The 12,812-nt window shown below is 40.4% G+C and overlaps 3 protein-coding genes across 3 annotated transcripts in view; 1 reads left to right on the top strand and 2 right to left on the bottom strand.

Moving 5' to 3' along the window:
- The window catches only part of odf3l2a (outer dense fiber of sperm tails 3-like 2a), a 2,954-nt gene extending 2,576 nt beyond the window's left edge, over nt 1–378 (top strand). Inside the window, exon 5 of the mRNA XM_032500664.1 lies at nt 5–378. Coding sequence (XP_032356555.1) covers nt 5–350 — 346 coding nt within the window. The 3' untranslated portion in view covers nt 351–378. The remainder of the gene's footprint in view (nt 1–4) is intronic.
- ebi3 (Epstein-Barr virus induced 3) lies at nt 371–4,010 on the bottom strand. Its single transcript, XM_032500663.1, has 6 exons — nt 3,754–4,010; nt 3,251–3,365; nt 3,017–3,116; nt 2,028–2,145; nt 1,715–1,881; nt 371–983 (listed from the first exon to the last, which is right to left on the bottom strand). The coding sequence occupies exons 1-6, from the start codon at nt 3,854–3,856 to the stop codon at nt 828–830; spliced, it is 759 nt and encodes a 252-aa protein (XP_032356554.1). The 5' UTR covers nt 3,857–4,010; the 3' UTR covers nt 371–827.
- Nucleotides 3,982–9,961, bottom strand: rabgap1l2 (RAB GTPase activating protein 1-like 2). The gene is made up of 8 exons (XM_032500661.1): nt 9,404–9,961; nt 8,637–8,714; nt 8,408–8,518; nt 7,855–7,959; nt 7,688–7,771; nt 7,473–7,544; nt 7,002–7,268; nt 3,982–4,842 (listed from the first exon to the last, which is right to left on the bottom strand). The coding sequence occupies exons 1-8, from the start codon at nt 9,512–9,514 to the stop codon at nt 4,618–4,620; spliced, it is 1,053 nt and encodes a 350-aa protein (XP_032356552.1). The 5' UTR covers nt 9,515–9,961; the 3' UTR covers nt 3,982–4,617.
- Between the last annotated feature and the right edge of the window lie 2,851 nt (nt 9,962–12,812).

The raw sequence follows: 12,812 nt of genomic DNA, 5'->3' as shown, positions 1-12,812 counted from the left end.
CCAGCTACAGTCTTCCTAACCTGCTGGGCTGCCAGGTTCCCAATAAACCCTCCAGTGCCAGCTACAGCTTCTTAGGCCGGAGGAAGATCGGAGCTCCCTCCAATGACCTCTCCATGAGCCCTGGACCAGCAAAATACGACACCACCAACCCGGACATTTACCATCAACGCCAGCCCTCCTTCTCCATGCAGAGACGGACTAAAAGGGCTAGTTATTCTTCTGCTATCCCCGGCCCCGGCACGTACAGCCCGGAAAAGTTTCATGGCCATCTCCCCAAACCACCAGCCTTCACTCTGGGTGTCAGACACTCAGAGTTTGTCACCCCACTCGTGGTGGATGTTGTTGACTGACAGTTCTGCAGATTCAATACAAATGACTTGTTTTTATTCAATTTTTCACACAAATGTGGAGCCGCCACACAATGAGTAGTACAAAATACACATCTGGTAAATTGTGTCTTTAGAGAAGTCAAAGTGGGGTCGTAAACTGTTGATTAAAACAAACAGATCAGAACATCAGACACACTGACCAATAATCCCAATGTCTGACAGTATGGTTTCTATATCATCAGCGACTCCAAAGACACGCCACTCAACCGACACAAACCAACAGCATTACAAAAAACACAATACTACTTTCAATGGAAATGATTGTACACTGTACATATACTATCCATTTATTCCATTATAAATAAAACAAAATATCAATAACTGTTGCTTGCATTGCTTGTGCAGTTAAAAGATGCCACCTGTCAGCAGTTTTTCAGTTTTACTTAAAGCTAGCTTGAAATGAGAGGGTTAAATAAAACAGGAAGCGAGGGGGAGTCTTTACGATTTTGTTCTTGGTATGGTGATTTGTACAGGTGAGCTCCAGTCGCTGCACTCGCCCAGACCTAGCAGCTCCTTAGCACACACCTGGAACACGTAGTCGTATCCTTGGGTCAGCCCCTTCAGTTCAACCTTAGTGCTCTCATACGGACCCAGCTGGAGAAGAGAACATTTTTTTTAATCATACATACTGGTTTCACATCTGGCGTTTCAGAATACACGACACACAAAGACTCTATGTGAACACATTGGTTAAAAAGAATGATTTGACATTTTGAGAAATGCAGTTGTTGCACTTTTTTGAAATGAAAGATTAATTCCACTTTATTGTTTTAATGTGATGCTACAGCTTGGAGAGTGGGCTAGCTTAGCCTATAGCACAAAGACTGGAAACAGGCAAAAAAACATGTAGCCGGGCTCTGTTTTAAGGTTAAAACAATTGATCATCACCCTCTCTGAAGCTGAAGCTCACTAACTAACATACAAATGTATTTGTGTGTATTTCATTTGTGGTGTGTTTCCAAAAATGTCTCATGTCTATACCATAGACTGTATATTAGTTTTATATTCTGTATATAATAATATATGGTCTATGGTCTAAACTAACCTGAGGACACAAACTTCCAAACTGTTCCAAGCAACATTTGTCATTTTAAAGTAACTGTTTAAAAAAAAACAATCTTTTTTGTTTTTTGTTTTTACAAAGACCTTTGGATGGTAAAAAAATTACATTTTAGTTTAGTTGAAATAAGAAGAATTTCCCTATGAAGGGGCTTTCTAAAGTTTAGGTAATTTTTACTTCCTCATGTGACATCTGTGTATGTGTAATAATGTAGTTTTTAAAACACATTGCTGTTGTTACGGCTGATGACGAAAGTTAATCTTACATTGAGAGACTTTGGGGGCCCCCCTCTGCCTTTGCGCTGGTACAGTATCTGGTATTTTAGGGGGAAGATGTCCAGGTTAGTCCAACTTTGGGGAGGAGACCATTCCACCAACAAGTTTCTGATATCAAGAGGGGAAACCCGGACGTCTATGGGAGGATCTGGTTTCACTTCAGAGAGAAGGAGACAAAGACAGGAATTTTAAATAAAAACAAAAATGGCTTTACAACACGCCCAACATATTACTTTCAATCACACCATGCACACATCACTTTATTCTCTTTTAGATTGTATTATTCATCATTTCAATTTTCACCTATGTCCTCCAACATGAAACTTGATAGATGGGAGCTGCTTCCACCAGAATAAACGGCCGTGACATTGAGGATGTACCCAGTGAGAAGCTTCAGGTTGGGCAGGTGGCAGTGCCAGAGCTAAAAAAAAAAAAAAGATGCTGGATTACATGGGATGCTAGCTAATATATATTATTTAAAAGACACAATGAAATATTGATGTAGATCCTAGATAAAGAGGATGGATGCTGAGGAGAACTCCCACCACAATAAATGTATAATTGCTAGCAACCAAGCACACCCCTGTTGAGTTCTCTCATCGTACTGAAATGCTTTTCACCTCAGACACACAAGACAAACTTGAAAGTGGTCTGTGTTTCTGTTACAGCTCCTCTAGAGCAAGAAACAAGAAAAGGGGTTTTCCCAAAAACTTTTGAAGAGATACTTTTAATAATTCCCATGGGGAAATTATAAAAAAACAAAACAACATCATAACCTTCACTATACTCATTGATGTGTGCTAGTTTTCATTTGGGCTAAAATCAGACTTGGTGTGTTTGGACACTCGCCTCTATTATTGGATGAAATGCCAAAATCAAAATAAATAACCGACTCGATAAATAAGTGAATATGCCATTAACTGTACCAAAAATAATATAACAAATAAATGTAGGAATTAATTAATCGATGAAATGTGACATAAATTGACATTTCTCTTTTAATTTGCTTCTTGAATTTATATATTTTCATATTTGTTTTTCCTTTCCATTAATTTATTTGTGCATTTATTCAATGTATTTAATTATGTAGTAGGCCTATTATAATGTTTTATTTTATTTTATCAATTCCTGCCTACATTTATTTGTAATACTAGCTTTGGTACATTTAATAGTAAATTCATTTCTTTAACGAGTAATTTGTTTTTTTTTTCTTCATTTTGGCAGCATCCGTCATCCATACTCTTCTGCTAAAGATGCAGTCTATCTGCCGGAAAGATAAGTCAGGCTGGTACCCGTTCAGATGACGTTGATGATGCTGAAATCAGATCAGAGGATGGAGAGCCGGGTTGGATGAGATGGCACTGCTGGGTGATCTTCGGTCTTTGTCTTTCGCTGACAAAACACATTAACACACGGATAAATGAGCTCCTTGACGACATTTGACAACTGGAGTCTGTTTTGCTAAAAGGTGTCAGTGGTTTGGGTCAGCACTGGAGGAGGACAGCTGTTTCCTTAGTCAGATTTACCTGTAGGTGGCCACGTAGTGTGTCGGTGGGGACAGAGAGGGTTCAGGCCAGGAGCAAAGGGTCAAGTTCGGGTAACTCGCACACCAGCAATGCACTGTGGGAGTGGGGGGAGGATCTGATGGAAGAAATTACACTTAGTCACACACCGTGTGCAACATAAGCAAAGCGTATAAATATCTATAAAAAATCATGCATTTTCCTCTATGTTAAGGTTGTGTTTTAATTGCGTATCCTTATTTGTCAATTAAATATGAAATAAAATCAAATAAATATAAGTTCAAATATCTATAACATACATGGCCATAAGGCTTAAAAAAGGATTCTACAAGCTTTAAGGGCAGGCGTAAAAACATCTAAACAGAAGTGTGATTTTCAGTGCGTAATAGCAGCATCGCAGACAGATTTTCATCCTTTTTGAAAATGTATTGATTTCAATGGAACTATTATGATTTGATTATAGAGCATTTTCCATGAATGATATTTTCCCTCAGACTGGTACTTACTCCTTGATGTTGCAGTCACTCTCAGCTGGTCCAATGCTTGGCCTCCAAGAATACACAAAAGGAGAGTCGCAGCGACCCACACACTGTCAACCATCGCGGGCATCAGCTCTTCAAGCAGGAGGACTTATTACCTGAGCTTAGTTTGTCAAAATAGCTTTGGGAATACTGTAAGTGAACCCTAAGATTCCGACTACTTTCTATTGTTGTCTACCGTTCCTTTGTTCTCCACTCGGTTTCTTTCTGTTTCGGTCTATTACATTGTGCACGCCAAGGTTCAGAGATGATCTGTGTTAACAGCCTGTTGATGGCTCTTTTTTTGTGGGTTTGAGCAGCAGCTGTTCAGCACTTTAAAAGACGCCGCACGTGCTCAAAATGAAAGAGGAACAGCAAATGTGGTGAGTTACAGAAAACCTTCAAAAAAACCTGCTTTGCTTTTGTTGATGAGTCAGGTTTCTTTACGTAATTTACAAAAACTTCTTTCACACTTGCTTTAATATTGTATTCAAATTGTTTACAAATGACACGGGGTACAGCACAAGTACAAATAATATAGTATAACAAAGTGTAATAGAAAAAAACTCACATGACGCATGGATTTGGTTTACAAATATATAAATACCCTTATCAGTGGATACACTAGCTGGAAAGTGGTGATCAGAAAAGAGAGTACCTGCCCAGCAGCTGTATGCTCTCAGGTTCTTTCTTCTGATCGATTTGCACTCTAGACTGTCCTCTAGTGCCCGAAACAAGAAATAGCAGCAGTATTGACTACATAATGCCATTGTCAATTAATACTTTAAGGTCTGATCCTTCCGATGTACTTTTAAGTGATCCGCACATTCACAGTCCGACCTATCAGACAGTTTATCGATTGTCTCTGATAGGCCGCAACAGCTTCTTAGCGCTCCATCCAGAGAGGGAGCCGCTGTGAAGGTTCCAGCCCACTGTAGGAGATCCATCTCTGGGTATGCTGATACTGTGAAGTCCCTCTCCGCTGGAGGTCCGCAGGGAGGTGAAGGCCTTGCTGATCCAGCTGTTCTTTGCTTCCTGGAGCTCGTTGGCCATGATTCCCTTCTGGTGCTGCAGCTCCTACGAGGATGGAACGGGTGTAGGCCATGTGAGAAATGCAGCAAAGGTCACAAGATACTTTCAATATGTTATCTGTGCAAGGATACTATTTATGTTCTTGTACTGTTTTCTAAAAACATCTTTGTAAAATTGTATTGCTTTTTTCAAGTTGAACACAAATGGATTCCTTAAAGAAAAATAATGGTAAACTTAATAACAGTATTAAATGTCCACTATGTAATATACTGTAATAAATCCAAAAATTACCCCAATGCGTCATCACATATTAAGAAACATGCTAAGTTGAAATACTATATTTTATGCCAGTTAATGCCAGTATTTTCTCCATTTGTAATTTCTGTTTCGTGACAGAATTTCTGTTTGTGTTTGGGCCTGTGTGTTGTTATCAACTGTCTAGTTTGACAGTGAGGCCGGGTTGCCAGATACACCTGTAAACACGAAAAGCCAGCACGCTAAAGCTGTAGCATGAGTACAGCCATGAAAGCAGCAAACAAACAAACTAGATCAACGGCGATAGATTCTATCCGACCTAAAAAATCAGCATTTTTCTAACAGTTGCATGACCAGAGACGGAACAAACCCCAAGTAAATATTGGAGATGTAATTGAAAGATGGAGACAGCTTAGAGCCCTAAAGGACACCGAGTTGGCTACAAGGGACGGACATTTAATGTAATTTCAACATTTGTGCAATAACATTATAGCTAGAGTACCCAAGTTGGTTACTCGCAAAAGCAAACTGAGACACAGCCAGTAAAGTGATTCCTACTGGTCCTGGCTAACACCGCCATGCTAACCTTGCTAACGTTGTGGAGGACCAGGCAAGAGGGACAAGGGCGTTTACAACGTGTAGTCTGTGCGACAACAGTGAGTTATTTTAAGCCAAGAGAGGGGAGCTGTGAATCTGGAAAAAGAGGACCGCGAATTTGCCGTTTGTGTAGCAATTGTTGCCGCAATTCTAAGCAAATAAAGTGTGTTCAGCCAAGGGGGAAGAACGGCAAGGTAGTGTTATTTTGGCAGTGCCTTCTGTTATTCTAAGCCGAGGAAGTGTCTCAGTCTGTCGGGTGGAGAGGACTGCGAGGTTGTTGTGTTTTTAGCGGTTCCTACCGTAATTCTAAGATGAAAAAAGTGTTCAGAGCTTTGAGTACTGGCTTCTATGACTGTCGATATAGCCAGTATCCAACGTTAGCTACTCTTCTCTGGCTGTGTGAGACAAGCGTCTAGTAACATCGTTGTGGATGCTCCTTCAGCACACTTTGTAGGAGGGTCTGGTAAAGTGAGACTATGGACGCTGTGGTCTCAGCCTGGCAACCTCCATAAACTTTGAGTCTGGGGAGGAGGGTGCGGGGGAGACTACTCTTTACAGTATTTTGAATTTGTACTGCAGTAACTCACATATTAAACACTAACTAAACACTAAACACTAACTTACATATTGCACCTTTAAGAAAATCCCCTTTTTGTGACTATTTATTTAAAAAGAACCAATTGTACTTATGAATATTAGGCTATCTTCGATTGAAGTAGGTTATCATTGACTATTAGTATATTAATTTTAAGTGTACTTGAATACTACTTCAGATATATTTTACAGTGTAACAAAGGACATACTTTAGAATGTTATATTTTCATTTTTAGCTGAGCGTGGGAGTGCAGGATGAAAGATCTAACCGTGGGTTTCCATCATCTACCTACAGGCTTTACTCCACCCCCACCAGCTTCTGCCATAGACGCTGGGGGAAACTTGTCCTATTTCCTATCTCCATATGGGCCTACATGTAATTAGGATGCTTCACATTAATGGGGTCCAATAGCCAATGTCTTTTGCTGTCACTAACCTTAATACAAATGTGTATGCAGTTGTAGTTGTTATGTTAACATATGTCCTCATTGAATAAAAGTTAGGAAGGTAGTTTGAATAATTAGGTTTTTAGTTTAGGGGTCAGGCAATGAACATATTCCCAGAAAACATGAACAATTTGTTCTCTGTGTAGGTGTAAGTTTCATTTACATTCTTGCACATATTATGATGAAAGACGCAGGGATGACGCTTGATGAGCTGCAACTATGTTACATGGAGGCTAAATGCTTGTAAGGACAAAATTAGTTTTTTGTATAATCAAATGTGCTGTGTGATGGTTTATGATGGCCTGCTCTGACCTGGATCTTGCACTTGGCCTCCACCATCTGAAGTTTGGTCTTGGCCAACTCCTGTTCCAGCTCCCTGATCTGGGCCTTGAAGGACGCCTTCTCCTGGTTGTCTCTCTTCTGCTCTGCCTGTTTTCGACCTTCATTGTCCACTTCCCAGCCTGCTTCGCTCTTCCCGTGGCCTTCTATCTCTGCGGCTGTTGGAGATTTCTCAGCTGTGGTGGATGGTTCATCTGATTCTACGACATGTCGACAGCATGAGCAATCCTTCACTGCACTCTGCAAAGGTGGAGAATGAGAATAATAGGAAGATTATGAAGAGAAAATATGACATCCAGCTTTGAACGACCACTGACATCTACTGTAAAATTAACCAAAATGAGAAAGTAAAGCAGATGTTTAGAAAGGGTTGTAAAGGATTTAAAGAGAGATAAAAGTAGGCGGGATGACACTAGAGCTCCACAAGATAAGAGCTATTCTCACCTTGAGTGAATCTAACTCTTCTCTGTGGGCGGCCTGCTGCCTATCCAGGCGGTTTGTCAGCTGAGAGCAGATCTGACCAGAAGAAAGAGCATCAACATCATGAGGCAGCATACTGCATTTTTTCATTAATATTTCCTCTAATGTAGCAGTATTTCCTTATCCCAAACAGTCTCATTTTAATGAGTCCAATCATTCATCATCATCATTCTCTCTACCTGTTTGTAGTCCAGAATGATACCCGACGTTCTTCTGACTTCCTGCTCGGCCTTCTCCATCTCTCTCCGAAACACCTCCTTTGACTGTAATAAGAGAAGAAATCTTTACTCATGCATATCAACCATTACATCCAAACTATGATGACCGTGAGGTAAAAGAATCGTACCACTGCAGCTTCCTCCTCCTTCCCTCTCTTCTCCTCCTCTGTAGCCTGCAGTCGATGTCTGGTCTGAAAAAGGTCTTTGGTGAGTTCGTCCACTCTGTCCTCCACCTGCACATGCACATTATTCTGGTCAGCAGCAAATACTCTCAGTTGAAATCAACATCATTGTGTGAAATGACAACATATTGAATTTGTTTTAGTCCATCTTGCCTTTTTTCTCTCCAGGCTTTTGTTACAAAGTTAGAAAACTTAAACACATTAAAATGAAATACCACTACCATTTGATCATCTTTACACCAGAATATTTTGGGGTTTTGTCAAGCCATTTTATGAAAAAGAACTTACATTATAGTGTATGGTTTATAGTTGAGATTTTGAGCTCATTTGTTGTACAACTTCAGACGGAGTTGCTATACTCTAATCCTACTGAAGGTTTTTATTAGGGTTAGAGTTTGGCCGTCTCCCAAGAGGCTAAGTGATAACCTTCGGGAGGTGATCATGCATTCCTGAAATAAATCCTTTTACCCCTTTTCTGAAGGTCAGTAGCTAACAGTACCTTGTCCAGAGCGTTCCTCAGGTCCACCTTGCTGGTGATCAGTCTGTGGGCAAGGCTGTCGTTCTCCTGCTCCAGACGGAGGCTGGCCTGCTGCAACCGACGGTTCTCATTCTGCAAAAAACACAGACATATCTATCAGGGATAAAGTTAGAGGTTGAAAGACAGACTTGCTAATCTGTGGAATGATTTAAATGTATCGGTTTCTGGAAAAAGGTGAAAGATTTCTGACCAGGTATTTGTTCAAAGACTCTTCTTCATCCATTATTTGAAGCCGGCTTTCACTCAGTTCAGATTTGTTAGTGTGGACCTGAGGGGAGAGAGCGAGAGTCAAGGATGATGTGATACAGTAATGTCATATTTGACTGAGCTGAAGAAAGCTATCTCCTCCAAACAGATCTGGTGTCGGATGCTTCATGAGCGCGACAAATCAAGAACAGGCCCCCGAAAAGAGATCAAGATAGGGATAAGTAGACAAGACGGAGCTGAGCGCATGGGGGATAATTTAACAGATATTTTAGGAAATATAAAGGAATAATAGTGAAGGGGAGGATTTATTTGATGCCTGAAAATGTCCATAGTTCAAATATCTAAAAGGATCGGAATGAAATTAACTGGAATCACATATCTGTCATGCAGAGGAATGTGTTTTGTGTTACAATGTGTGGTGTGGATGGTATCTGTGGAAAGAATTAAACACAGAGGACACTAATGTTACTTTTTTTGGATCAGTCTAACACTCATAGTGACTTTAGCAATACTTTATAAGTTAACATGCAAACAAAGCTTTGTATCTGCAAGTTCGTAGGTGAATTGCATTAATGCAAATGACAAAATTTGTCATTTTTAGTGTGTTCAAGCAAATCCACGATTGAATTTTAGAAAACAGTAACATTACGACAGTACTACTAGAGCCATGTAATGGTTTTGTTAATGGTTAGTCTATTATTGTGGTTCAGCTGTTAATATTAGTCGTGGTGATCTAAAAGTGAGTCTTACTGTAAAAGTAGGTTCTATTTCTTCCACCAGACAGGCCAGGATCTCTTCTTCGCTCATCTGGTCCATGACATGGGCATCATACGCCATCATCATGGACACATCTTCCATCATTTTGCCCTGCAGCCTCCCCAGGAACTGCTAACACTCACACAAACAAATCCAAACTTTGTAGGTAATTCTTCCAATTCCAATTTAGAAAAGAAAATGAAAAAGAATTGAGAAAATCCACCAGGAGCGTTAAACACTTTGTCAGGCCGGAATGATAGTCTCTCCTGAATTAATCCGAGATGTAAAGATGTTCAAAAAGATAAAGCAGTCTTGTTTTTCCTTGAAATGATGCAGCTGAAAAGTCAATCTAGCGCACGAGCATGAACAGGAAATAATCAGGATAAAGTCCAAGACGTCCCAACGCAAATAAACTTTTAGGGTCCAAAGGTGAACAACACAGATAGAGATACTCCCACAGGTAAAGTGAAGCTGCACTAAGAACCAATGTGTAGCAGCCCGAGCCACTCACACAGTGCCAGGTGAAGAAGTGCGTTACAGGTTATGTACAGTAACAGGTTCACCAGGGTTTATTTAAGACCTGTAGAATGTGTGTGTGTGTGTGTGTGTGAGAGAGAAAGAACAGCCTTAGACACACCCACTAACAGTGCTCACCTGTCCTCTCTCTCACACACACAAACAGCACCAGCATATGATGCCCACCTCTCAAATAAATCACGTCACCTGCATCATTCTGATTTATTTGGTGACATTGAACTCTCACATTACCTTTTTTGTCATCCATATAAATTAACATCCATTTTTCCCTCTGTTCCTGTTGTTCACACTTTTATACTAGTTGGCACAGAGGCTGTGTAAAGCTGCCAGACTGCGGGCTAAACACTGCTGATGTACCAGGACGGAGTAATTGGTGTGGTATTTGTGATATTTCACCCCAGGGTGTTGGCGTGACACAAGCTTGACGGCCTGTTATCGTCATGGCCTGAGCAACTTGACAGGAGAGCAAACGGGTTTAGCAGGTAAAGTGATGGAAGCATGAATGCAGAATAACAAGGAGGCTTCAGAACCAACCAACCAACCAACAACCACCCCCCCCCCCCCGCCTTAGTCTCAGTCTTGCTTCCTAATCTCAGGTGCAGTCTCTCTTCATTGCTCCCTTCATTTTTTTTTTTTTCAACTAACCTGATGACAGATCAGTTTCACTTCTTCACTTATTTTTCACTTCTGTCTTTTAATTTTTGACATGTCCCTTCCTCTTTTTATTTCCAAAACTCAAAACAGTGATTACAACATCCTGTGCATCTACTGTCTGAGTCACCGTGACAGACCAAAAAAAAAAGTCCAGGCAGATACAAGCATTTTTTTCTCCTCAAAAAAAGGAACATTTTGTGAAACTTGGTGAATTTTTCGCACTGTATCAGGGTATACCAAAACGTACTCTAGCGTCATACAGAAACATTTTCAACAGTCAGAAAAAGAAAAAAAGGAACCTAAAAATAACAGCTCACTTCTGATACCACAATGGTGCTCTTTGTGGTGCAACAAACTGATCATCACAAAAACTAAACCCCTTTCACCAAACTATGGGGACCACATTTGATGAATGAGTGTATTGGCTATGTGTCAGTGAACACCAATGAAGAGTGGACTTCTAAATGGACAAAAAAAAGTCATTTTAGGTATAATATTTAGCACATACTGTACTTCTGAATAACAAGGGGATGTGAGTTAGGGAAAGTTACGAGATGTGATAATAAAGCTTAGTGGAAACAATGTGGTGTGAGAAAATACATATATACTATGTCTTTTAATTAATATTAAATCGGTTATGTTAAATATCACTGTCTCTTTTACTTTCTGTTACTTTTAGCTAGATTTAAGGACAATTTTTGAATGAATTTTCTGTTTCAAATGTACATTTCTATTCTCTTCTCGTTGTATTCCTCTGCTGTACTATAACTGGCAGAAATGTAGAGAAAAATCAAGATGGAAGAATAACTGAAGAGTATGAAAAACTCACATTTGGTACAAACTCACCAAAACACGCTTAAACCCTGACATTCCACACAAAAACTACAACACTCATTAAAAATATACAGATTCAGGCATACTGTGAAATAGCACTGTATCTTGTTACTGTACTGTATAGCAGATATAATGGCTTAAAAGACACAAAGCTTAAGCTTCAAGATCAACTTCAAGTATGGTACATGATCCTAGGCTCTCCTTTCTGCCCACAACACCTCTAAAACATGAGCATGTTTTTTTTCTTTTCATCCATACATGAAAAAGTTATATACATTGACTTCTATGAAAGACACAGCAGAATCAACTGCCATGGTCTATTTTCATTACAATTAACTTGAAGTGAAAACACAAGCAAACTAAATTCATACTTTTGTATCATACTTTTGTATCTTGCAGACTAAAACTAGATTCCTTCAATTAATTGCAAGATGCACAGAAACACTTTAAACTTGTAGCTTCTCATTCACTCTTCATGTGAGTTTCCTCTGGAGAAAAACACTTTTCACTCAATTAGGAGTTTCTGTAGATGGCAAACAACAACACCTAATAGAAAAACGGTTAGCCCTCATGTATAGTAAGCTGGAGGGTGGGGCTGGGGGGAGGGGGTTTCACAGGCTAGCATTGACCCTTTTCACGGGGGGGGGGGGGGGGGGGGGGGGGTGGGGGGGGGGTGGGGGGGGGGGGGGGGGGGTGGGGGGGGGGGGGGGGGGGGGGGGGGGGGGGGGTGGGGGGGGGGGTGGGGGGGGGGGGGGGGGGGGGGGGGGGGGGGGGGGATGTAGGCGAGAATAACAGAAACTGCAGTGCAAAAGGGCGAGGAAGTGGTCCTGTTCATACTCAGAGATCATGTAACACATATAGTCAGACCGGAACGACTACACTACACTACAACACACTGCACACGACACCTGCCATCACAATAATTCTCCACATCACCTCCCAGCTTTCATTTATTTTAAAGCTATGGCTGGAGCTCAACAAAAAAAGATATGTCCCCGGCCATACAGGCAGAGAAGAGGATTTCCGTGGCTATTCCAACAAAACCACCTTGGCTATGGACTTTTTTTTTTTTTTTTAATCTAAGGTGTTTGACAAAGACAAATTATCCATCAGTGGGACGTTTGTCTATAATCAATCAATGATTGAAACGTCGGTTTGTGGTCAGGACAAAAGGTTAGACTATAATATGTTTTTACTTGATAGATACTTAGGCTTCAGCCTTTTGACAGAGAATGGACTTTATTTTTAAAAGACCAAGGTGTAGGATTTAGGGAGATCGATTTGGCAGAAATGGAATATATTATTCTTAATTATGTTTTTTAGGGATTACTTTGTGTCAATAGGTAATTATACATCTGAGCATACAAATATGACGTGC

Source organism: Etheostoma spectabile, chromosome 20 (genome assembly GCF_008692095.1).
Source record: "Etheostoma spectabile isolate EspeVRDwgs_2016 chromosome 20, UIUC_Espe_1.0, whole genome shotgun sequence".
Taxonomy (NCBI): domain Eukaryota; kingdom Metazoa; phylum Chordata; class Actinopteri; order Perciformes; family Percidae; genus Etheostoma; species Etheostoma spectabile.
The sequence above is the reverse complement of the archived record's forward strand: the minus strand, read 5'-3'. Positions and strand labels throughout refer to the sequence as shown.